This window comes from Ostrea edulis, chromosome 1 (assembly GCF_947568905.1).
Source record: "Ostrea edulis chromosome 1, xbOstEdul1.1, whole genome shotgun sequence".
Classification (NCBI taxonomy): Eukaryota; Metazoa; Mollusca; class Bivalvia; order Ostreida; family Ostreidae; genus Ostrea; species Ostrea edulis.
Window position 1 is genome coordinate 13,781,065 of NC_079164.1, and position 27,933 is coordinate 13,808,997.

Genomic DNA, 27,933 nt, shown 5'->3' on the forward strand with positions numbered 1-27,933 from the left:
TGTAAATGTGGAGAATCCACTATACACCATGTACAAGTGGAAGAACCACTATACACCATGTATATATGGAGCATTAACTACTCATCGCTACAGTGAATGACATGAATCTACATTACATGTATGTACAAGTATGATCCACAATCATGATATTTTATGATTTATATCTTTTAAAAATTCACAAGATACATAGGCTGTCAGAGTGTATTTCATGAATTACGAAAAATGAGAGTTGGAGAGAACTAGTAACTAATGAGCAAGAGTTGTGAAACTTGTTTCTCCCCTTGCATTTTCTAGATTTCAAATTCAGTGTGAAGGTCAGAGTGAGAGGATATAATCACAGTTAGGAGTGTGCTAACAAGAAATGGATGACATGAAATAACTGCAAGTGATAAAACATAAGCAGTAATGAGAGGCAACTCATTTTTCAAGTTTTTTACGTCCTGTAATAAAATGTTACTGTTCTTTTAAAAGACATTCATCCACACACATTTATCCCTGTTATTGCCGAGATAGAGATCTAACGTGTCATCACAATCTGTGGAGTGTACAGTGGAAGTCTCCGGACATTGTCATGATTTGTCCCAGCCATATCTCTGCACCATTCGCGTAAACGCAGCCTTAGCCTCAGACATAGTGTATGCTGTGTTGGCGTTATTCAGATCCAACTGGGCGTTCGGGTCGCTGAGAATTTCACATCGAATCTGCACCAGGATGTTCTGTGTAACCAAAAATAGAGAAATTTTAATGTTTTGTGAATAACACAGATTTATAGATAATTAGTACAGAAAATCACAAGGCTGTTTACTGATGCATCAGATTTATAGATAATTAGTACAGAAAAATCACAAGGCTGTTTACTGATGCATCAGATTTATAGATAATTAGTACAGAAAAATCACAAGGCTGTTTACTGATGCATTAAAGAAATAATGATGAGGTTCATAATGATGAAGTTGTTGTTTTTGTTGTTGATGATGTTGTGGCACAGGTGATGAAAATGTTTTAATGAATGACGGCAATGGTGATGAAGGTGATGATGTTGTCATTTTGATGATGTTCTTTTGATGATGATGATTTTGATGATGTTCTTTTGATGATGATGATGATTTTGTTGTTTTTATCTTATCTTGGGTGGATGGGATGAATGAGTCCACACTGACCTCTATGTCATTTGTAGGTGTCCATCCCGATTTGGTCAACATTTCCATACATATCGAGCCTCCAATGGTCACATGTCCTGTGTAAAAATAAATTACATCCTAGATGACAACATAGAAATATCACGTTCAACATCACATGAAATATACAAGTTCCATAACTAAATCCTACCTTATACACTAAATCCATTTACTGTTTGATACACTAACAGTTTGTTAGAATGAAGTCTTTTTGATATGCCAGGTGTTAGAATTCATATCACATAAATTACCCACATTAATGCAATGTTCAAATCATTATATCCTTTGTGTAACACTGTATTTATATATTCTAAAGTTTGTATGACCTTGTACCGTCTACGGAGAGGACTTATATAGGTAGTGCCTGCTGTCTACGGAGAGGGCTTATATAGGTAGTGCCTGCCGCCCGAACCTGTTGTGATTTATCCTAATAAAATACTGTTTAAATTAGAATTCATATTTGAATTCACTTTAGATAAAGAGCAAACATCAAAGAAATCGAAGAGACCATGTCAGTTCTAGAACATAGTGAACAATCATTATTTTGTGTCAATCAAGATTGCCATTTGTTTACAGAGTTATGGAAGTTACAATTACCAATCAGGAAGTTACAATTACGTCAGGAAGTTACAATTACCAGTCAGGAAGTTACAATTACCAGTCAGGAAGTTACAATTACCAATCAGGAATTTAAATCTTGGTGTTGTGACTCTCACAAACGGAGGCGACATTGGATAGTCTCCAGGAAACATCATCTCTAGGTTTATACATTTGTTTACAGAGTTATGGAAGTTACAATTACCAGTCAGGAATTTAAATCTTGGTGTTGTGACTCTCACAAACGGAGGAGACATTGGATAGTCTCCAGGAAACATCATCTCTAGGTTTATACATGCCTGGGAGAAAAACAAACAAATCCACTGTACTAATGATGTAAACATGTGAAATATACCAGGTCAACAAGGGCTAAAACACATCTAACTGTACCTCAATAAAGTATAACAACAGTCATATAGATTATCAGTTTTCAGTTGAAACATAATAAAGGAGTAATATAACTCCTGACATTTCTGAATAAAACTTGCATCTTATTTTTAAATATTTCAAACTCCTAAATAATCTTGTCAAGAAAGGAATACATATTTCAAAATAAGCAATCTCAATAAGTGTGGAGTAAGCCATACTTCTAAGCAAAACTCTAAACCCTTACTGCTGGCTCTGGGGGGTCCCCTATTGAAGGCCCAGGGGGTCCCCTATTGTTGGCCCCGAGGTCCCCTTATCTGACCTGTGAGGTTATAGTTCGAATAAACTTGAATCTAGATACTATCATCTTTCAAAATTAGCAGGACCACACTAAATGGTGTATTGGTATAAGGAAGTCTTAGCAGGACCACACTAAATGGTGTATTGGTATAAGGAAGTCTTAGCAGGACCACACTAAATGGTGTATTGGTAAGGAAGCCTTCATTTAAAATTTGGTTTTTCTGATTTAGTGGCTTTTGAGAAGAATAAAAGAAGATATTTTCATATATCTCTTAATTATCTCTTCTTTGAAAGGGAGATGAACCCTTTTCTTTGAATAGTTTTGAATCCCTTCCACTTATAATACTTTATGCGAAGTTTAGCTGAAATTGGCTCAGTAGTTTGGGAGTTTTTATAAAGTTACGACAATGACAACTAATGGATAAATGTTGATCAGATAAGATTGCTTGAGCTCAAGCAAGCTAAAACATGTAATGATGTTGAAAATCAAAGAAAACTTACATCCGTATTATGCTTTTTGGCAAACGCATCCAGGTCTTTTGCTAGTTTTGATGCTGGAATGTCTATTAGTTTTATATCCTGGAAAAAGAATACATATATCACTTAACTCCCAAGCCCTCATTGCTCTTTAAATATGCTTATTGTAAAATCCAAGTGACATGGTAGGGCAAAGCCAAATTAACTCAGTTTTGATGAGTCCAAAATTAGGGGTTTAAATAGAAAAAAATAAGTTTAAGTTGAGGTATCTTTCCATTACCTGTACTTGGACAATAAAAAAGCACCTGCTAAAAAAGTGTATGTCAATATACCTCTGTTGAATGATTATAAGCAATGGAAAACACAACTGTGAAATATTTAATCAAATGTGAGACATAATCTTATCTAAATTGCATTTAAATATCTTTAAAACATACTTGAATATGTGATACAATTGTCTATTAACTGGCAAATATTCAATTTATCACATTTTACCACGGAGTGTTAGATAAAATCCATTCGAACAGCTTTTCAGGTGACTTTAATGGCTATTATTGACCTACAGAATTGACCTCACTTGGCATTGCATACAAGGTATTGAATGGGAAGAAATCTCGTGGTTTTCTACAGCCTGTCATTACCGGAAAGTGAGTAAAATCGTCCGTATGAAAAGCTCAAGGTTACTCCCCATTACCAAGTTAGATAAATGGGACTCTAGGAGGATTAGATCAACATACCCATACGAATAAGTTGTCATTCCTTGGTCCCCCATCAAGTCCAAATTTTTTTCCATCTTTCCTGAAGGCCTTCAAATCTACAATAAATAATGTAACAAGAGTTTACCTTCTTCTGACAAACAGAACTTGCTAACAATCAGCAAAATTTCTTTTCTTTTTTTAAAATTAGTTTTCATTTTTTCCACCCCCCCCCCCCCCCCCAACAATCATTTGAATAATGCATTTTTCATAAATATAATTCATAATTCCCTTCAAATGAAATAAAAGAATCATATGTAGACAGCAAAGAATAGATCGGTTGGTTGTATATTGTTTTACATCCCGCTCAAAATTTTTCATTCATATGGAGATGTCTACATTGCCGGTGAAGGGCTGCAAAATTTAGGCCTATGCTCGGCACTTACGGCCTTTGAGCAGAAAGGGATCTTTATCATGCCATACCTACGGGACCTTGGTTTTTACAGTCTCATCCAAAGGACCACCCCATTTAGTCACCTCTTACGACAAGCAAGGGGTACTGAGGACCTATTCTAATCTGGATTTCCAAGGGAGGCAAAGAATAGAGAAAGTTTAAATTTTATACTTATATATGTATCTGTAAATTTTGTTAGGTCACTTCGAGTCTGACTTGAATTGATGCATGCTTGTAATATTATGTAATTAATTACATAATTAACTTATATTGTACAACACACATTATTATAATGAATTACTGACATACTTTAGCCCATGTTACCTTTCAGAAGCCGCTTCACTGCCAGGGGATTAGATCCCGACCCAAAGAAGTTAGCCTCTTCCTCATCATCCCTGTAATCAAACATTTATCTTACTCTCCCTAAGGAAAAGGATATCTTATGTTTAAAAAATGTCTAAGGACATCAGATAAAACAACACCTTCATTTGAAAAAGATGTGTTTGTGAAACAATGATGCCCCGGTATGGCAGCAAAGTAATTCTGGTACTAAAAGAAAGGCCTCGTCATCAGGAATACACATGCGAAATATAAAACCCCTGGCGCTAAGCTATCAAAAGTCATGGACAATATTTAAGTTTTTCAAAAGTAGGTCAAACTCCAAGGTGAAGGTCATGAGGTCAAATAGTTTGGTAACAAAATATTGATTGATTGATTGATTGAACATTGTTTGACATCCCTCTCCAGAATTTTTCACTCATATGGAGGTGTAACCATTGCTAGAGAAGGGCTGCAAAATTTAGGCCTATTGCCAAACCTGCTGTGACAAGGGGCTTTGATTTTTGCAGTCTCATCCAAAGAACCGCCCCATTTAGTCACTTCTTACGACAAGCAAGGGGTACTGAGGAACTTTTCGAACCCAGACCCCCACAGGAAGGTAACAAAAGAAAGGTCTTTTCACAATAAACATGTAAAATATGAAAGCCCGAAGCACTAAAAGGTAAGGCTAAGGTTTCTCAAATATGGTCAACATCCAAGGTGAAGGTCATGAAGTCAAACCTTCAGTAATGAAAGAAAGGTTATGTCACACATGTGAAATATGAAACATTGTACTACACAGAAAATAACCCATTGTTCTACACAGAAAATAACACATTGTTCTACACAGAAAATAACACATTGTACTAATTGTACTACACAGAAAATAACACATTGTACTACACAGAAAATAACACATTGTACTACACAGAAAATAACACATTGTTCTACACAGAAAATAACACATTGTACTAATTGTACTACACAGAAAATAACACATTGTACTACACAGAAAATAACACATTGTTCTACACAGAAAATAACACATTGTACTAATTGTACTACACAGAAAATAACACATTGTACTACACAGAAAATAACACATTGTACTACACAGAAAATAACACATTGTACTACACAGAACAGATCACTGTAATACACTCTACAAACCAGAACAATTTATCCCTAATCATGATAGACTTATAGAAACCAACATACAAACAATCTATCCCTAATCATGACAGACTTATAGAAACCAACAAACAAACAATCTATCCCTAATCATGACAGACTTATAGAAACCAACAAACAAACAATTTATCCCTGATCATGGCAGACTTATAGAAACCAACAAACCAGAACAATTTATCCCTGATCATGATAGACTTATAGAAACCAACAAACCAGAACAATTTATCCCTAATCATGACAGACTTATAGAAACCAACAAACAAACAATTTATCCCTGATCATGACAGGCTTAGAAACCAACAAACCAGAACAATTTATCCCTGATCATGACAGACTTATAGAAACCAACAAACAAACAATTTATCCCTGATCATGGCAGACTTATAGAAACCAACAAAACAGAACAATCGATCCCTGATCATGGCAGGCTTATAGAAACCAACATACAATCAGAATATCACTAGATAGACAAGACAGCTTTATAATACTACATTTCTTGCTCCTCGTTTTATGATATAAATTTTCTTACTCCTCATCAACTCTGGCCTCTCGACTTTGTGCTGGAGCATCCTCCTCCATCTCGTCATCATCCTGGTTGTAATAATCATCATCAAATTCATCGTCATCGGATTCATTTTCATCTTCACCAGATGATGGTAAAAGCTTTAAAAAAAGGTTAAAAATCAAAATAAATAATTTCATAGAATACAGTGTATAATTTTTGGTATGGTTTGCGGGTACGAGATTCCACTGCACTTCATGTGGCCTACATGAAAATAGCTTACAAACTTTTAAGTCCACTGGTATGAAATTCTCCAGATTTTATGTGACTGCAGGCTTAGTAACAATGTACGTCTACAGTCACTTACAGTGATTTATTTGAACTCTCATTTATACTGAAGTGAAAATCAATACCCAGTAACATTGTTGATATTTATCATATTTATAGGTTATACACTTTGTATGGGAAAATATGACGACCTCATTTTTTGGCCTGTAGACGGACTGAGCTTGCGAGGTCCGTCCATGACAAAAAACGAGGTCGTCATATTTTCCCATACAAAGTCTATAACCTTTTTATCATATACTTTCAATTTCATTTAGAAACTAACAATAATTTTATTTTTAACGATTTCTTTATTGGTTTAACTAAGTAAAAGATGAAAAACACAAAAAATTTGAAAATTAACGGCATTGTTCCAGCTTGTGTATTGATTGTGACGTAATGTTTGTGGGCCGGAATGTTTCTGGGCATATATCATGTATATTGTGTGAAATATGCCCACAAACTTTTAAAAAAAATAGAAGAGATGAAATTGAAAGTATATAATAAACTTGGTAATGATCATGCAGATTTTGCACCACGTGATACGGATGACGTCACAATAGCCAATATCAATGACCGTTCTCAAAACTAATATCACATATCAGACCGGCATACAAAAATGCATAAAAATCCGAAAATTATGTATTTGCTCGAAACAATCAGTGTATCAAAGTTTTTACCATTGGTAAATCAATGTATCGAGGTTTTTACTGTAGTAATACAATTATCGATAAGAAAGTTTTTGCCATATAGTTGACCAATGTATCAAATTAAGTTTTTACTAAGTTTTTACCATGTTTACCATTATAGTAAATCAAATTGTATCAAAGTTTTTACCATAGTAAATCTTTACCAAAGTTAGGCAATGTGTCAAATATTCCTTGATCTATCTTTAATACACAATAAATTCACCTTCTTGTGATAAAAGAATAACATGTAAATAAGCCCTTAAACCCCATATCAAATTAAAGAATTTCCGCTCAAAAACACTATACTGTATGCATACAGCATTTATAAATAAGTATGAAAAAGTACAGTACATGTATATGATATATAGAATATTACATGCTAAATTCCATATCATATGTCATATCAGCCCTCGGGCCCCTATCAATGCTTGGGACTTCGGCCCTCAGGCTGATATGACATACAATATGGATTTTAACATGTAATATTTTCTATTTATAGTTCAACATAGGTAATATATTGAATTTTGGATATATACATGTAATTAACAAATTCTGATTGACCCCTGAACTTCAAGAGATCGTGAGTAGACTGATCTGGTAATTTTGATTGACAATAGCACTTTACTTCAGCCTAATAAACAGTTTATTGAAGATTTCTTATCTACATAGCTGCCAGAAAACTACGCCCATCATCCGTCATTGTCTCCATGGCTATTTTTAGTCAAAATCCACAATCATTTTTCATTTTAACAGTTTTATGTAGACTGGCTTACTCTGCCTTATTTTCACTGCAGTCTCATTTTCACTGTTCACCAATTCTGAGGATTAACAATCAAAGTACTGGTTTTACCTTTTGGCATGCAACCTTCACTTTATTCAAAATCTCTGTGATGGTCCTTTTCTTGCTGCTTGACAAGAATTCTTGAATATCTTGAAGATAAGGCAGAACTTTCTCACATTCACTCCAGACCATCTGCCAGAAACAAAAGTTGATTATTTCCAATAAAGCATGTCAGGCCAAAATAAAATATATGTGTTTCCAGTTTCCCTACTCTACTTAAATTCATGTCAGGCCAAAATAAAATATATGTGTTTCCAGTTTCCTACTCTACTTAAATTCATGTCAGGCCAAAATAAAATATATGTGTTTCCAGTTTCCCTACTCTACTTAAATTCATGTCAAGCCAAAATAAAATATATATGTTTCCCATTTCCCTACTCTACTTAAATTCATGTCAGGCCAAAATAAAATATATGTGTTTCCAGTTTCCCTACTCTACTTAAATTTTTCCTGTGGATCCTAAATATTTTATTGATATATATAGATAATCAAAAATAAAAATCCATAATTTTCAAACCAGAATGTTTTCTCATTTCACGTTTGAGTTTTGTATCCATGGAAATTGCACAAGCAGTTATTTATTCAAGGTAGGCATACAAATTACCTGGGACCACTCATCGTCGCAAACCACGGGTTATTGTTTCATTCTATTGTGAAATAGAATGAAACAATAACCTGTGGTTTGCAACAATGGGGACCACTAGAAAATGGACAAAATTGTCTTAAAATTTTGGGCAAAACATGCTACAAGTGGCAGACTATACCAACAATCACAACAGTTTACTGGTAACATAGGCTTGACGTGAGTAAACTCTTTTGCTCAGTGGTACCATAAATTTTTGGACTTGTAATGAATGTCCCGACAGTTCAGCCCATTGACAATTCAGTCAAAGTCTGGCAAGGACAATATCGAAAATTAGTCCCAACAATTTGGCTTTTTCAGATCCAGCACGATCTCTGTATTTAGCTATATAGGATTAGCTTTATCAATCTATTTATAGCTTTATAAAGCTATTTGAAATAGCTTGATTAAGCTAAATTCAGATTGAATTTCTTACATGCAATGGCATAGTCAAAAAAAGTCGCATAATAATTTTTAAATATGGTTATACTTTGAGCTAACCACAATACTGTTCTAATTAGAGTTGAAAACAAAACTTTTCTTTTCATGAGAAGATAGTTTCTTTTGTGTTGTTAACTCTTAAACTGTCCACTACCCTGTGTGCGTTGAAGCATATAGATAAGTATGATGAATTTACAATGTGGAATCTGATTGCCAATCCATTATTCTTTTGATCCTCCTTGACTTTTATTCTCTGCTGAAGATTGGATAACTGTTGCTTAACAACTTAATAATTCTAAACATCTGACAATTTGGAATCAAAATTCTTCCTACTTCCTTTAAGAAGCATTTTTTGCTTACATTGTATGGAGTACAAGAATGAAATATTTTCACTCAGTAAAATTTGATTTTTATGATTTTAGAAATTGAGTTGATAAAAAATCTAGAGTAGCTAAATCAATCTATTTCAAATAGCTTATAAATACAGTTCGATAACGCCACATATAGCTGAATACAGCTCAATAACGCCACATATAGCTAAATACAGCTCAATAACACCACATAGAGCTAAATACAGCTCAATAACGCCACATATAGCTAAATACAGCTCAATAATGCCGCATAGAGCTAAATACAGCTCAATAGTGCCACATATAGCTTATACAGCCTAATAACTCCAAATATAGCTTATACAGCTCAATAACACCACATATAGCTAAATACAGCTCAATAACACCACATATAACTAAATACAGTTCAATAACGCCACATATAGCTAAATACAACTCAATAACGCCACATATAGCTTATACAGCTCAATAACACCACATAGAGCTAAATACAGCTCAATAATGCCACATAGAGCTAAATACAGCTCAAGAATGCCACATAGAGCTAAATACAGCTCAATAACACCACATAGAGCTAAATACAGCTCAATAGTGCCACATATAGCTTATACAGCTTAATAACACCACATATAGCTTATACAGCTCAATAACGCCACATATAGCTAAATACAGCTCAATAGTGCCACATATAGCTTATACAGCTCAATAATGCCACATATAGCTAAATACAGCTCAATAACGCCACATATCTAGCTAAATACATAGATTGTGCAGGACCTGTTTTATCTCTTTAGAATTTAAGTGTGCCAGCATGGTCAGTTGGTCTGTATTTTTTAAGGTTTATCATAAAAAAAAATTACCCAATCTCTGTCATCTTCTTTAGGGACGGTAATTGTGAATACCAAATCAGTGTTTAGAATAGTTAATCTAAAATTTCTTTCTTCCTCGTCCTCAGATCCAACGCTAAAATCCTTCTCGCCATCTGCCCATTCCTGAGCTGACTCGTATTGTTGCCTAAAATCCATATTTGACACACGTCCACCTTTGAGACTTCATAACAAAACACTGGACTGGGAGTTTATTTCACAACTTTTTTCCCTCGAAAACGAAAGTTAGGGTCAGTCTATAATAAGGAGATTTTATTTTAGAAAGAATTAGTTTTCACGACTAAAGTAAAGTTATCAATAGATTAATGATCATATCTTAACTATAACTATGAAATTGAAGTAAGAAATATATATAAATATATATTTTATTATTAGATCTATCATATTACTAAATTAGAGTAAAATATAGACTAGCCTCATAAGAAAATTAAGTGTACGACTTACCCAAAGCAGAACACTCCCAAAAATTATGTCAACAGAGTCGGAGAAAGAGAGACAAAATTTGTTACGTAAAATCAACAATTTGACAGGTAAAATGTTATTTAAAGTGGGTGATATTTTATTCAAGTTAATTAAAATATTGCTAAAGAGAGTTTTTGTACAGATGTATTGAAATTTTATTGTTCAAATTTCTTCCAAGAGATCAACCAACTTGAAGTTGAGGCGATGCTAATTAACGAATGATCACATGATGCAAACAAGCGTTCATTGCAGTTGATCCAAAAAATCATTTAAGAATAATAATAGACCTTTTATACAAACATGAGAGGTATTTTAAGTCCTGAAATTTGTCCATGAATGAATGTTATTTAAAGGACATATCTCATGTTTTCAAAGTATACAATATTACATGCATTTTGTCTTCTTTATGCTTATAGTAATTAATTCTAATAGTTCGTTCGCCGAAATTTTGCGATAATTAACCACAATACAGACTTAAATCTAAGCCCCGATTTCAAAAAGTCAAGTTAATTAGGTAGGTAGTCACGTGGTACAGTGACGTCACATGCGCCCTTCGGATTGTGAAAGTACTGCGAGATATTATTAAAAACTCAACTTTTAGGGGCCTAATTAATTTACCATGGGCAACATTTAAATCGATGTTGATAAATTGTCCGAGTTTTATATGTGTTCGCCACCAGTGCACACATATAACGATGTAAATACCCAAATATAGCGAGTAAAGCGTGTATGAAATCGGCAAAATTGTGAGTAAATAATGTTTATATGGGTCGCTGTCTACAAACTGATTGGGGATGTTATTCCTTTATACATCTGTAATTGGTGCTGTTTTTCTAAAATAAACAGTGCAATCATTATTTATTTTTGGATTAGACAAATTATGATACGTTAAATTGTTGACAACTAGGCCCTATGCCAAGCTATTGTCACGCGTGCATTTCGGAAAGAAAGAAAAAGACAACACACACACAAATCAATAAAAATATTCAAATTTAAAGTGGTAATCACATTATTTTATTTTGATAAAGCAATCTTATTACTATTTTTGAATTGTGATCTGCACGTCTTTAGGAAGTACGAAGTGGGAGCACGGCGTTATAGCCTACTGACGCACTCAAGATGCTACGAGTTCAATAAAGAAATAATTTTATAATTCAATTTAAAGTTAGGAAATACAATATTCTATTATTTGTATAATTTAAAGTTCAATTATTTTGTATCTTTATTTTTTGTTGTTGTAAATCTACCAGTTGGTAGAAGTTACATTGTATCGTCGATATATGTTGTTACAAAGTGAAGGTCAGTTGATCCGAGTGTGTATTGAATTTGAAGAGCAAAACAGAATGTATGCTATATGCCTACCAGTGCTTATAGCTTCGATATATCCATTTTCTCGCAGTTTATCAGGGTCTCTGTCCAAGCGATGTTTGAAAAGGTGACTGGGTGGGGTTTTTTTAAGGTAAAGTTCTTGCTCCAACAAAAAAATTATCCACGTCTTTTTTCTCGTACCTTCCTTCGAAAAATTGAAAAATACTCAGTCTAAATCCTTTCTACCGACAACTAGTACACCCGAGCACGGCACAAAACATCTTAATGCATTATTATTTACAAGCTGTTAACGTGACAATTGGTTTTTTGTCGATTAAATCTAATCTGTTTATGAAATGGCTAATAGATGTTTTCAAACCCGAGGGCGCATATGACATCACACAAAATGGCGCGTAAACTAGCGAAAGAAAATATGCATATCGCAAGATTTGAATTTCATCGCTTTCAAACTCGAAAACTACGCAAAATATTTCATTTAAAACACATTTAAAGTAGTTTTAGGCATAAAAAGAGTTAATTTTGCTGAAAAAATGAAAAAGTTTAGAAACATGCGTTGTGTCCTTTAAGGTAGGTAAATACTGTTAGAAATTTCTGTCAAATTTTTCTTTCATTTAAATAACTTTAACAACTCATGAACTAACTAAAAAAAAACCATATTAGACATACCTTTGCGGGTTTATTTTTATACTAAGTGCTACAGAGCACATATACCCCCAAATGCAAAAGCCAAATTTTAACACAAGAATGCATGATCTTATGTTTTATTAAAAATATGCACCAAAGCACATCATATTAAACTATAATATATAAAAACCAATATAAAAATAGCTATTCATTTACTGAGAGAATTTTAAAAGATATTCAATTGAAAACATACACAATTGCTGTTTAATCTGCTCACATTCTTCAGAAAAAAAATCACAGAATATCGCAATTTTGAAAAATTCTCAAAATCTAAATTGTATACATGCCAGTTTTGCGTTAAAGATATTTAGAATTATATCTAAGGTTAACAAAAAAACATATTTTACTATAGTTGACCAGAGATATTTTGCAAAATAGTCTCTTGAATACGTAAACCCCCATTTTTAAATTGAAGTTTTACAATCATTCTTTGCACACTTTAAAAATAGTGAATTGTAATTATAGCAAATAAAGTCTAAAAACCAAGATTAACAGAATATGACTATATATATAATGTCCTACCAGACAATTAGAACACAAGGGGGGGGGGGGGGGGGGCACCCCTTCCTTTTTCTCACAATTTTTTGGGTGTGTGCGTTATTCTTTTCTTTTTCTTTTTTTTGGTTATCAATCATATCATTCATAAAAATACATACATGCTATCTCATACTTATAGAAAAAATAAATATAGTGTAACATATATGTAGATTCTAGCAACTACAGCTCTGTTTCTTGAAAGTACTTGTGAAGAAGAGTTCAAATATTCAACAACTTTACTGATGATTTTCTGAGGATTTACAATTCTTGGTTTCTTTGAACAAAACACAACTCACTAAAAACAGTTTGAACTCCACTGTGAGGGTCACACCTATGTATGATTTTTAACTTGTTCAGGCTTAGATTGCAAGCTATGAGTTTTTTGGAGATCAATGTAGATATTACATTGCTTTGGAGCTAGTGAGGACTTGACACTATAATAATTCATGATAAATATATCTGAAGATTCACATTTGAATGCTAAATTTGACTCTTACAGTTCTCGTAAACTACAAACATCAGACAAAGAAGTTATAACTGAAACTTTCTAGTCGGTGTTTAAAATTTAAAACCAGACACGTAAAAGCATGGACTTTCCTTAATACAGTTAAATCTGTTTAGTCTGGCAACTGCTTAATCTGTTTCATTGTATATTTCGATCTTCATTCCCAACTGTCTTTTTCTCTATGTTCTTGACACAGCACAATACTGTCTAATATCTCAATAAACAGATGTCACCTGAGCATGTCAGATTAAACAAGTTTTACTATATCCTATATACTGGTGTTCCAATCATCGATTATAATCAAAATCAGTTGATTGTTGGCAAATTCTAAGCGCTCGATTATGAAAATTTTATTCCATTTTATCAGTTTTGAGATTTTGTTTTCTCAAAGACTGTAGGATTTGAAGAATATTCCTGTCGTGACCCATAGATCTATTAACCTAAAAGTTTTGTTTATTGTAATGTAGGTGCACATGAAAGCGAAAGTATTTATAACTGGGAAAATCGTATTGAGGCCATCATTAAAAATGTTTTTGTTTGATGTACTCCGACCCACATTTTTCAAGTCGAGTAGGTAGGTCGGTATTTTTGTTTTGTTTTTTTTGAAAATCAGATTTACAAATTTTCTTATGTTTTCATTAAACACATAACGCTGCCAGACAGAATAGAATTTAGAACATTCATTTTGTACACATTGTATATAATACACGTAAATCTTCCAATGTCTCTTGAAATTTACTCAGTACATTTTGCATTCGTCACAAGTGAGGACCTCTACAGTTGTTAATAAATAAACACCCCTTTTTTATTACCACCGGTCGATTCCAACATTCATAATAGCAGTCTTAAACACTTTAATTTGATCCATGAATACCCAAGTGAATTGCATGATGACAGCAATTTACAATAAGTTTTAATATTACCCAATTTATGATAATTTTAATACCAACTTTCCCGCATCGTTCAAATTGTTGTGACGATCGTGTTCCATTCGTGTGTCTCAGTTTAAGAGGAAATTAAAAATGCCGTTCACATATTAAATCGTCATAACATTTAGATAATCCCATATCAAAATAATGTGTGCCTTTTCAGAAATATAGACCATCAACTTAAAGGCCGACTCATGGTCCGCCATAATTTTGGTGCACTATCCCACGTGATTTTTAGCTCACCTGAACCGAAGGTTCAAGTGAGCTATTCTGATCACATTTTGTCCGGCGTCCGTCTGTCTGTCTGTAAACTTTTCACATTTTCGACTTCTTCTCCAGAACCACTGGGCCAATTTCAACCTAACTTGGCCAAAAGCATCCTTTGGTGAAGGGCTTTCAAGTTTGTTCAAATGAAGGGCCATGTCCCTTTCAAAGGGGAGATAATCACAAAAATGCAAAAATAGGGTGGGATCATTTAAAAATCTTCTTCTCAAGAACCACTGGGCCAGAAGAGCTGAAATTTACCTGAAAGCTTCCTGACATATTGCAGATTCAAGTTTGTTCAAATCATGGCCCCCGGTGGTAGGATGGGGCCACAAGGGGGGATCAAAGTTTTACATACAAATATATAGGGAAAAACTTTAAAAATCTTCTTCTCAAGAACCACTAAGCGAGAAAAGCTGAGATTTACATGAAAGCTTCCTGACATAATGCAGATTCAAGTTTGTTCAAATCATGGGCCCCTGGGGTTGGATGGGGCCACAATAGGGGATCAAAGTTTTACATACAAATATATAGGAAAAATCTTTAAAAATCTTCTTCTCAAGAACCACTAAGCCAGAAAAGCTGATTTTTACATGAAAACTTTCTGACATAGTGCAGATTCAAGTTTGTTCAAATCATGGCCCCCGGGGATAAGATGGGGCCCCAAGGGGGGGATCAAAGTTTTACACACAAATATATAGGGAAAAACTTTAAAAATCTTCTTCTCAAGAACCACTAAGCCAGAAAAGCTGAGATTTACATGAAAGCTTCCTGACATAATGCAGATTCAAGTTTGTTCAAATCATGGGCCCCTGGGGTTGGATGGGGCCACAATAGGGGATCAAAGTTTTACATACAAATATATAGGGAAAAACTTTAAAAATCTTCTTCTCAAGAACCACTGAGCCAGAAAAGCTGAGATTTACATGAAAGCTTCCTGACATAATGCAGATTCAAGTTTGTTCAAATCATGGGCTCCGGGGGGTGGATGGGGCCACAATAGGGGATCAAAGTTTTACATACAAATATATAGGAAAAATCTTCTTCTCAAGAACCACTGAGCCAGAAAAGCTGATTTTTACATGAAAACTTTCTGACGTAGTGCAGATTCAAGTTTCTTCAAATCATGGGCTCCGGGGGTAGGATGGGGCCACAAGGGGGATCAAAGTTTTACATACAAATATATAGTTAAAATCTTTTTCTCAATAACCACTGAGTCAGAAAAGCTGATATTTACAAGAAAACTTTCTGACATAGTGCAGATTCAAGTTTGTTCAAATCATGGTTCCCGGGGGGTAGGATGGGGCCACAAGTGGGGGGGGGGGGTCAAAGTTTTACATACAAATATAGAAAAAAGCTTTAAAAGAACCATTGGGCCAAAGAAGTTGACATTTACATGAAAGCTTTCTGACATAGTGTAGATTCAAGTTTGCAAAGGGTAGTTTGGGCCATAATAGGGACCAAGGTTTTACATGCAAATATATATGGAAAGTCTTCAGATATGGGCCAAGGTGACTCAGGTGAGCGATGTGGCCCATGGGCCTCTTGTTTATTTAAATAACATGGCTTTCAAACTTTTGTACATAAATACGATCAGGCCTCGACGGGGGAGTTCGTAGCTCCTTGTTCTATCTTGTTGGTAGATAATGTGGTAATTTGGAGCTGTGATGCGGTATATTTATCGTTCACATAGAAAAGTGTTTGAAAAGTTACCGGATTGACAAATGGTCATTATCAAAGTGAAGGTAGAACCGAAAGACGCCCTAAGGACATTTTGATAACAAGAATTCTGTAAAACAACTAGTCCAAATTAAAAAAAATGGCATCAAGTTTAATACTAATTCGAATAATGTCTATTTTCCAGGGAGCAAATAAAAAAATTTAAAAATTTCCAAGTGCAGAAAAAGTGATCGGGTCGGGGCAAATTTCACGGGTCAGTCGAAGTTTTATAGATGTAATTAAAGGATTAAAAGGATAGTAAGATAGTAAATGAATAACAAATACAAACAGAAAATATTCATTACACAATCTCAGCAATCAAAATAACAAATATAAACGTAGAAAATATTTATTTACACATTTTCAGTAGTTAAATGACTTGTATTATAGAATTTCTCTATGTCCGATTTTAATCGATAATTAGTTAGTTACGGTAAACCAATCTTCGATTATGAAATTCTCACCAATTGCCATCACTAATCCTATATTTAGGTAGTGTCTATTGGCACAAAAGTCATGCCAATAATTTTCACTATTTGCATCACAGCCGTGCTATTTTGAGCTCTTATCTGCACAAATTTTTTCCCAATCACAATTTTCTCCCACTTGTTCATGAGTTGAATATACATTTAATTCATATGATTATAAATCATGTATACTTCTGACATTTTTAAAAATTTAAACGAGATGTCTAGTAACAATTATTCAATATAAAACTCTTAACTTTCAATTTTGTTCAAAGTTATAACATATGGACACTGTATACATATTAAAGCTAGACTCTTTAAGCCTAGTTGTAAATGATAAGAACAATAATCATAAACCAGCCAATTTAGGTGAACATTGCATCCCACCCACCCCTCAAAATACCAAGGGGATCCGGATTAGAATAGGTCCTCAATACCCCCTTGCTTGTCGTAAGAGGCGACTAAATGGGGCGGTCCTTCTGATGAGACAGCAAAAGCTGAGGTCCCGTGTCACAGCAGGTGTGGCACAATAAAGATCCCTCCCTGCTCAATGACCTTAAGCGCCTGAGCATAGGCCTAAATTTTGCAGCCCTTCACCAGCAGTGGTGATGTCTCCATTTGAGTGAAATATTCTCGAGAGGGACATTAAGCAATATTCAATCAATCAATCAAAATACCACACTGCTAGTCAATCCATTTTTAGTACAGGTGGGACGATCCATCGGTGCACCAATGCATTGTGATACTCATCTTGGTGATATACGGATCGATACATATTTCTATTAAATGACGATACCCATCATAGCATTTTCCAAAAATATCTGAACGTCACAAGTCAGGTATTTTTACTCCGCCAAGCAGAAAATGAAAGAAGAACCCAAAAAAACAACATTGCAGACTACATGACATTAACAAAATTGACTAGGAGCAATTCAGGGGTATGGGAGAGGTTTGGCTTGCCAGTTTACGAAAGGGAAAACGGTGTAAGAAACATCAACTTTGTGAAGTTTTTGAACAATTGTGATATTTATTTTATTCTAGTCAAGAAACTAGCTTATCCAAGTGATATTTTTTTCTGAATGAAATCAAAATCTGTTTTTCTAGTTTTCATTGATATGCCAAGTATCGTGATACATATAATAATAATAAATTCTTTTATTTAGACAGGATAGCACAATTAGTACAAATGACTAGTTTACATTGTGGTCCATCATATTGGATCGGCTTGAAAGGTATCGTCCCTGGACCCTAATTTAAAATAACATAAAATCATAATTCAGTAAGTTAAGTTTTCTACAATCATGTTTAAAATTCCAGTCCACTTGAGATGCATGCAGTAAATGAAACAGATAGAATAACTAAACAAATATCTGAAAGATTTTAAAGCAGTGTTCTACACTGCAGTTCAAAGAAGGTTGTTAATGAATGTGAAATAGATAGGGAAAGCTCATTGGACTTTCCATTCACTTTCAAGAAGTGAAAGTAGGAATAACAAAGGAGTAAAGTAGAAATCTGGTAAGAGCTCAAGTTTAGTTCATTTGCGTAATGAATTAAATTCAATTTGATAATTATGAAAGCAGTCTCTAATGCTTTATAAGATGAATAAGCTAACTTACTTAGGAAAATAACATGTAGTGTTTTCAGGAAAAAATATTTTGAACTTTGAGCTTACACAATGAGTTCATTCATACTCTGATCATTGAATTACTCTCACCTTACTTTTTTGAGTGATTCTGGCATTTTGAAATAAAACAGAATGAATCAATGGATCAATTAACAAAATTCAAATCTTACCTGTTTATTAGTTAGTAGAACAACATTTATATTTTAGCCATAATACAGAATGCAACTAAAGAAAAGCAAAGCAAAAATGTCTTCAAACGAGGACAGCAAGGATACTCAGCCACACCCAGTACTCCACATAGGCAGGTGAAAGAAAGATACAAAAAACAACCCTCAGAGAAATCAATGAATTCACATGTATGGGTAAGGAAGCAACAGGAAGTTCAGAAAGATAGCAAAGAGATAAAGGAAGTGACTCGAAATATTCATAATCAAAAATCCCCTTGCAAACCAATCGCTACCTATCAAAGTGGGGCATCAAAAAAAGAAGAGAATGTATTTAGTCATGAACATGAAGCTAGTAAATATTCAGAGAAGAATGCAGAAAAAGATGTCTTAAAACACAAGCTGAAGGAGACGGAGGAAAATATACGTAAATTAAAAATGTGCATTACTCAGAAGAAAGAGCTTCAAAAGAAAGTACAAATGATAAATCATCAAGGTTCCAATTCTACCTCTACATCCAAACCTCGTGAGAATATAGACAGAACAGAAGTGAGAACAAAGTCTGGATTTCCCTCAGAAATGAAGTCAATCACCCCAATATCAGATCTTATTTCTTCTAACATGCAGAAATGGAGTCAGAAGGAGCACACTCAGTCATCTCGCAGTGACAAAAACAGTGTTTATCCTGACAATAAACGACCACACAAAGCTCAGTGGAAGTCATTGAGACCTAAGATGGAGAGCTCTATCACTCCAATTTCAGACATTATCGCACAAAATCTGCAAAGGGAGAAGGCAGTACCATTACACCCAAACTATTCATGTATGAATCAACAAACTGAGAGGCATAAAACAATCAAGGAGGGGGGATTATTCAGAAATCAGCGAATGAATTTAGCTTTCGAAAAAGGTCCAGCAAAATTGAATCTGAGGTCTGTTACTCCAATCAGTGATCAAATCTCGAGGAATCTTGCCAAAAAGAGATCTCCGAAGTATCCAAAATTTTCGAAAGACAAAAAATGGATGAAACACAATTCAGCATTTGTGCCTGCTGTACAATCATCCTTTAGTCAATTTAGATGGCATTCACCATCCAAGTCTGATTTTCAGTGTCGGTGGCATTCAAAAGCCAGTAAATCTCAAAAGGCAGCCAGTGGTATAAAGTCCAAGTACAAAATATCCTACAATATGTACAGAAATAATACATGGAGATCCCAGGGCAGGCATACATCAGGAAATACATATAGAAAGCTTAGTTACCCAGGAACTTACAAGGACAGATCAAAACATGGAGTCATTCCAGGAAAATTTAAATACACCACATGGAAAAGTGGAGGTTTGTTCTATTAAAAGATATTATTAGATCTTACTATTATCTAAATTAATTATGTAAATTTAGCACTCATATTTTTATATTTAATACTGATTACATGTATAACTTGGTAGCAATTGGCAACAAATTATTTATTTCTTTGACAGAGTCTTGGAGATACAAGCACAGAGGGAAGGGATTGCATAACACGTCAACAAGGAAGTCAAGGTAAGAGATTGCATGGCACCTGAACAAGGAAGTCAGGGTAAGAGATTGCATGGCACCTGAACAAGGAAGTCAAGATAAGAGATTGCATGGCACCTTAACAAGGAAGTCAAGGTAAGGTAAGCTTGGTAAGAGATAGCATGACACCTCAGTAAGGAAGTCAAACAGAAAGTAAGCTTGGTGAGAGATAGCATGACACCTCAATAAGGAAGTCAAACAGAAAGTAAGCTTGGTGAGAGATAGCATGACACCTCAATAAGGAAGTCAAACAGAAAGTAAGCTTGGTGAGAGATAGCATGACACCTCAATAAGGAAGTCAAACAGAAAGTAAGCTTGGTGAGAGATAGCATGACACCTCAATAAGGAAGTCAAACAGAAAGTAAGCTTGGTGAGAGATAGCATGACACCTCAATAAGGAAGTCAAACAGAAAGTAAGCTTGGTGAGAGATAGCATGACACCTCAATAAGGAAGTCAAACAGAAAGTAAGCTTGGTGAGAGATAGCATGACACCTCAATAAGGAAGTCAAACAGAAAGTAAGCTTGGTGAGAGATAGCATGACACCTCAATAAGGAAGTCAAGGCAAGAGTTGAGATGATATATATATCTATGACATATCAACAGGGAAGGAATTCTAAAAACGCTTTATATATTGATGAAGCATATAATTTAAACATGCCTTTTAATTTGTATTTTATTATTCAGAGATTTATCATTATTTTCGCAACACTTTGAATGTGTGTAAATGTTTAGAATTTTATGTTGATTGTTGTTTTTTTGTTGTTGTCATAACAGGTTTCAGTTGGATAAACGAGGATTGCAATCCAATATAGGATCAGGTCGTGTGACCCGTGCAATGGCCTCAGTAATTAAGGGTCAATGTCTGGTGATGATTGATGGTCGAGTGTACAGGACGAGTCAATCTCAGCTAGCCGGGGGTCATACAACACCAGGTCGGGTCAAGGGCAGTCGCTGTAAGTCACAAATGTATTTGTTGTAGCTGTAAGTCACAAATGTTTTTGTTGTAGCTGCTCATGATAAAATCCACTGAGTTAGGATGGGTCCTTAGTATCTGTACAAATGCTTGTGAATGTTGTCAATGTGCACTTCTTCTATTTCATTATTACTGGATTCTTGTATTTCAGTCTCTGTGACGAGAAGGTCCCTAACTCTGACTCCTCAAGTTAACCAGAAATGGAGATCTCTCCTCCACCCCAGGACAGTAAACTCCAGCACAGCCACCACAAGGGTATTGGCCAGGTAATGTATTTCACCAGGCTTATTGTGTGTGTGCGGTCAGGTGTGGCTGCATGCATTTGTGTGTCAATAAGTGCATATCAGTCAATCCATTGTAAGAACAAAATATTTGATAGAAAGGACCTCCAAAAAGATTTTTTTTTTCATGGTTGAGGAATTGTAAATCAAAATTTTGCAACACTGTTACAGAAAGAACAACAATGAATGTCAGGTCCAAGTTGCTGCATTTATATGAGAGCATCCTTGTGTAGTGTATATTCAAGCTAATTCGAAGCAGCATTGTTGGGAAGAGACCATGATAGATGGTTGAGTCTTACATATAATTTGTGTCCTGTACAATACCAGTAACTTAATTCATGACTTTCTTTCAGTCGAGTCTTACATATAATTTATGTCCTGTACAATACCTGTAACTTAATCATGACTTTCTTTCAGTCGAGTCTTGCATACAATTTGTGTCCTGTACACTACCAGTAACTTAATTCATGACTTTCTTTCAGTCGAGTCTTACATATAATTTATGTCCTGTACAATACCTGTAACTTAATTCATGACTTTCTTTCAGTCGAGTCTTACATATAATTTATGTCCTGTACAATACCTGTAACTTAATTCATGACTTTCTTTCAGTCAAGTCTTGCATACAATTTGTGTCCTGTACACTACCAATAAACTTAATTCATGACTTTCTTTCAGTCGAGTCTTGCATACAATTTGTGTACTGTACACTACCTGTAACTTAATTTGTGACTTTCTTTCAGTCGAGTCTTACAGAAGAGTATACAAACAGCTGCCATGAAAACCAAGAAAAAGAGGGAGGCACGTTTCTGTATATTTTACAACAGATTTGGGAAGTGCAATCGCGGGAATAAATGCAAGTACATCCATGACCCAGAAAAAGTGGCGGTGTGTACAAGGTAAGACGTGTAATGAAACAGATTTCTATCCGCAGCATGTATATAGAGTGTAAAAATCAATCTGTTGTGAATGCCGAGTAGTGTGAATTTTTGTCTCCTTGCCATACAGAATTTTTACCATGTGTGATTACAAAAATAATCACTCAATGCTTATGTGGGTTGGGGGGTTTTTTCCCCACATTTTTTATGCTTTGAAAGCATATTTATATATTCCAAAAGTTTTGGAAAAAAACTTTCCTTTGCGGTGGTCATCAGTCGACATGGTGTAAAAGTCATACAACAGCAGTGGCTACTTTATCTGAATGCAGTTGGTTAGTTTGGCATAGTGATGTCATAATGCATGGCATAGTGATGTCATAATGCATTCAGAGTCTTGTGATTGTCTCTTACAAATTTACTGGAGAAGAAAAGCATTTATCGGTATACTTTTTGAAGAAAAAAATCTATTAAAGTTCTGTCTTGGTTTTTTAAACTACCCTTGTTAAGATGTGATGTATGTTTAGAATGAGTACATGTTCCTTTAGAATACTTTGATCTATATATAGTATTAATTTTTGAAAGGATTCATATTTGTGTCATTGTTTTATTATATCTAACTTACTGGGTTGTCAATGCAATCAATTGTAGTCAGTTAGTGGTGATGAACTGTGCTGAGGCCATGATTAAAAATATTTTTGTTTGATGTACTCCGACCCACAGTTTTCAAGGTGGGTCGGTTGGTTTTTTTTTGGTTTTTTTTTTAATGTCATGAATTTTTTTTATATCTTCTTTTAAAATAAGGAGAAATTTCTATTTTTCAAGGGAACCAAAAAAAAAAATGGGAAAAAAAAATTTAAATTGCTGGAAAAAAATGATCGGGTAGGAGCAAATTTGACGAGTCGGTCGGAGTACATCAAACAAATCCTTTTTATTTTTGGCCTGAATCTTATGGATGTAATTTTGCGTGTTATGTTTTGTTTCACTTTTTGCAACATATTGGTTCTGTCCTTCAGATTCCTTCGTGGAACTTGTGGTATAGACAGCTGCCCATTCTCCCATAAAGTAGACAAAGACAAAATGCCAGTCTGCTCCTATTTCCTACGAGGTGTCTGCAACAAAGAAAATTGTCCCTACCTCCATGTCAAGGTCAGCAAGAATGCCGAAGTTTGTCAGGACTTTCTACAGGGCTTCTGTCCAAAAGGGGCCAAGGTAGGTTGTAGACGCGTTCAATCAGTATCACAAATGTAGGATATAAAGGTTTTATTATATACTCATCAATGTTTCGGTTGTTCTTTTTTTTCTTCTTCTGTTGATTTCACAGAGTGTGATCCGATTTTTTGGATCACTACATTGTGGCTTTCTGATGCCATATCGGTGTCCTTTGAAACTAATGATGTCATAATGCATCAATGCAAGGTTTTTAGCTCACCTGAGCTGAAAACTCAAGTGAGCTTTTCTGATCACCTGTTGTCCGTCGTTTGTCTGTCTGTAAACTTTTCACATTTTCGACTTCTTCTCCAGATCCACGGGGGGCCAATTTCAACCAAATTTGGTAAAAGCATCATTGGGTGAAGGGCTTTTAAGTTTGTTCAAATGAAGGCTCGTGCCCCCTTTGAAAAGGAGATAATCACAAAAATAGGGTGATCATTTAAAAACTTTTCTCATCAACCCCTTAGCCAGAAAAGCTGAAATTCATATGAAAGATTCCTGACATAGTACAGATTCAAGTTTGTTAACATCACAGCCCCCAGTGGTAGGATGGGACCACAATAGGGGATCAAAATTTTACATACAAATATAATGAGGAAATCTTTATAAATCTTCTGCTCAAGAACCACTGGGCCAGAAAAGTTTACATATACATGAAAGCTTTCTGGCATAGTGCAGATTCAAGTTTGTAAAAATAGGTTGGGGCCACAATAGGGATCAATGTTTTACATGCGAATATGTAGGAAAAATCTTTAAATATTGGCCAAGGTGACTCAGGTGAGTGATGTGGCCCATGGGTCTCTTGTTAGTGGAAAATTTTGACTGTGTCACAAACAAAACTGTGTACACAAAAAATAATTTCACTGTATGTGTGTATTTATGATAATTTGAAATACATTTATTATTCTGATATAGATGTGGATTTAAAACGGGGGTATATAATAAATTTATCAGTACTACAGTAACTTGATCCGAAACGTTGGATCGTGCCTTTGCGTCTTGTTTGATCTGATGATCTGTGTCTGTCAACTCGACGGGATCAGACTCTTCAGATCAAGTTACTGTAGTAATGATGTACATGTAAACACATTCAATAGGTATTACAAATGTAAGATAGGGAGGTTTTAGATACATTCAATAGTATTATAACTGATTAGTACCATTAATTTTGCTTCTTATTAATTCAGGAGTATTCTCTTTTGAAAGTAATACTTTAGTATATTATGATCAGGTACCTGAAATAATAGTGTACATCTGAATTTTGGTTGCAAAGTTAACATTGATTTACATCTGAAGAGTCAATTTGTATTTCACCAAAAGCAAATAACAGTCAGGAAGAACTCTTTGTATGTCTGATAAACTTTTGTAGTGCAAGAAGAGACATACCTTAGTCTGCCAAGCGTTTGCAGCGACTGGATCATGTTCAGATGGAGACAACTGTAAACTGAAGCACCATAAACAGCGAGTCCGGAAACGGAAGTCCACAGAGACGAGGTATACTGTTAAAACAGATCGTGCACTGTCCACTCAGATGCATCTTTTCTGTTTAATATATCAATGAAGTTTGAACTTAAGTTTTCTTTTAATTGATTATCCAATGAACTGCTGTGCACAGATGTTTAATCAGAGTCCTTGTGGGTCTTCAATAAGGGCTCCAATGATTTTGAGATTCCTTTCTATAAGACCAGGGTGACTCAAATTGGTGTTGTAGCCATGGGCTTCAAGGTGGGCTACTTATAAAAAATCAGGAATGTATTTTTCAGTAAAAATGCATGGGAGGAGTTACCTAAAGGGGATGAGGAAGCATCTGTGGACATACCACTGAAACATCAGAAACTTCCAGCTTACATATCCATTAACACGACAACTGGCAACCAGAATGCTGATGCACAATTTCAGACCGAAACATCAGGACAAAACAAAAGTAAAATAGATGTTATCAATCTTCTGCAAATTTTAGCCATTGAATTGATTTATTTGAGTTTTGTTTATTAACCCAGTAGCAACAAAGTATCCTTGGGTAAAGGGGATACAAGTTCAAGGAATGTCATGTTTCATTCCAAGGGAGGTAATAAAAAACACGAAGAAGTGAAAATAGGATGTTTTGGAAAAAATAATGAACTTTCTAATTCATAAAATGAAGATTCCAATTCACGTAATGAAAATTCCAATTTGTTAACAACATGACCCTGAAGGCAGGAGGAGGGGTTCAAATTTTTATGCAGGATAACATAGAACAATTCTTTAAATATCTTCTTCTCAAGAACCACAAAGGGGCAGTATGCCAAATTAAGGAGAAATACTACTTCGTCATAATGGCCGACTTCCTTTCTGAAACTTGAATGAAAATAGAGATATCAGCAATACAAGTATATTCCTTTTAGATCTAATTTACCTAGCTGGGTAGCTCAGTAGGTTTACATGTCCACTGCTGATATGTAGATCGTGCGTTGGAGTCTAGCAGGGGTTTTACAATTTCTGTTTTTAGATTGCTTTCTATTAAAACTGCATTTTTTCACTAAATGAAGTAAGTTTAAAACTTTTCAATTTCAGATTATTATTGTACATATCCTAGATATCTCTGGTGTTATTCCTCTTAATGTGCAAGGGTCTTGATGCGTTGTAGATTTATCTATGTGCACAGTAGGACTCCCGTGTTCTGGACAGAGTGTTACAGAGACATGTATTTGTCAATTCTTATTCTCAAAACTTCTCAGGGCTTAAATGGGTACACTGTGTAGATTTGATATGCAAGCATTTTTATGTAATGTGGATCAGAGTTTGTTAACATCATGACTCCTATATTGGGCTGGAGTGGGCCTTGCCTCAGTAGGGAAGATTGATGCAGAAATATATAGAGAAATTCTTGGAAATTTTTTTCCCCCGGAAAATCCACAAGGGAACAAATAGATAAATCAAGATTCAAGTGTTGGAATTGAACCGCATGCTAAAATGTAGTTACTCGTGTGAGTGATGTTGTTAAAAAAACTTTTAAAGGAGGAAGTGGAGGCATGCCACCACAATCAAACACACACAGCAAAGGCCTCAGACCGTCAGACTGATAAACAAATTTGAAGGACAATTGTTTTAGATATATCCTGCTGAGTATTGCCTTCAGAAAGTTCATGTTATACCCTGCATCTATCTAGCCCTAGTAATGTGTGTCCGTCCCCCCCCCCCCCCCTTAACATTAAAATTAATGTCACACTGTTTATTTAATTACCGTAGTCCCCTGACATTAATAGTATGTGAAATGGGAGAGAAGACAATGTTGCAGATACCACAGAACTTCAGGACTAACAAAGGAAATAAGTATCCCAGAAAATTCCACTATGTACAGTATTGAATTTAACATGATTTATTTATTTATTTTTAGAATTAAAGATCAAGCCAGAGTTTTGATCCTGATCACAAAAAATTATGTTGGTGCTGTAAGTAAACCGTGATTGAATGGTCGTGATATTTTACAAATTGATATCTGAGTAAATTTTGTTTCTCTATAGATTGGAAGTTTAGGTCATTAAAAATAAAGGTAACTCAGACAGATTCCTGTGATTAATTATATGTGTAAAAATGCAGAAAAGTAATAAAATAAATCCAAAGAACATTGACATATTTTGTTATTTTTGATGGTGGATGTACTTGGGGAAAGAGATTTTCAGTGAGTCTAACAATGCACTCATACTGAATTGAAAAGGCCTTTCAGTCAGTGGCCCAAGATTTCATTGGAAATGAAATAGACAACAATTCAATGAAATTCATTCTGATATGACTACATTTGATAAAACAAATCAAGAATTGCAAATATCTAGACTTTTAAAATTGATTTCTGGCAGGTTATAATTATTTGCAAAGTTCTTGGGGTTTATGAATTTTCAAGTTCTGCTATATACATGTGTTTCCCTATCCTCTTATAGACCTTTATAGTTCTGGTGACTTTCTCCTTGTACAGTTCTTTGGAAATCCATGACTTTTGTGTTTCATTGTAATTGACATGGATAACAAATAAAATCTTTAACACCAAGAATACAGAATTCCTTTTCCAGAGCTTTGACCTCTCTTATTTAACCTAGAAAACCATAAAAAAAAACTAATATCTTTAAGTAGATGTATAACATA

The 27,933-nt window shown here is 34.7% G+C and overlaps 2 protein-coding genes across 6 annotated transcripts; one reads left to right on the plus strand and one right to left on the minus strand.

The window, feature by feature from the left end:
- Positions 1-144: 144 nt before the first annotated feature.
- LOC125661238 (ubiquitin-conjugating enzyme E2 Q1-like) lies at positions 145-10,705 on the minus strand. Of its 2 annotated transcripts, none has more exons than XM_048893189.2 (10): positions 10,677-10,705; positions 10,206-10,468; positions 7,942-8,064; positions 6,106-6,239; positions 4,392-4,462; positions 3,656-3,732; positions 2,943-3,020; positions 1,981-2,074; positions 1,161-1,237; positions 145-716 (listed from the first exon to the last, which is right to left on the minus strand). In XM_048893189.2, exons 2-10 carry the CDS (start codon positions 10,368-10,370, stop codon positions 570-572), a joined length of 966 nt encoding a protein of 321 aa, XP_048749146.1. In that variant the 5' UTR covers positions 10,371-10,468; positions 10,677-10,705; the 3' UTR covers positions 145-569. The 2 variants fall into 2 exon arrangements, with proteins under 2 accessions (XP_048749146.1, XP_056008721.1); XM_056152746.1 differs by having other exon boundaries at positions 1,858-2,074.
- Positions 10,678-27,421, plus strand: LOC125661211 (uncharacterized). Of its 4 annotated transcripts, none has more exons than XM_048893148.2 (10): positions 10,678-10,762; positions 18,960-20,252; positions 20,396-20,456; positions 21,248-21,426; positions 21,598-21,712; positions 22,471-22,626; positions 23,619-23,814; positions 25,184-25,308; positions 25,563-25,738; positions 27,191-27,421. In XM_048893148.2, exons 1-10 carry the CDS (start codon positions 10,702-10,704, stop codon positions 27,214-27,216), a joined length of 2,388 nt encoding a protein of 795 aa, XP_048749105.2. In that variant the 5' UTR covers positions 10,678-10,701; the 3' UTR covers positions 27,217-27,421. The 4 variants fall into 4 exon arrangements, with proteins under 4 accessions (XP_048749105.2, XP_048749109.2, XP_056008719.1 ...); XM_048893152.2 differs by having other exon boundaries at positions 25,578-25,738; XM_056152744.1 differs by having other exon boundaries at positions 25,563-27,421.
- The last annotated feature ends 512 nt before the right edge of the window (positions 27,422-27,933 follow it).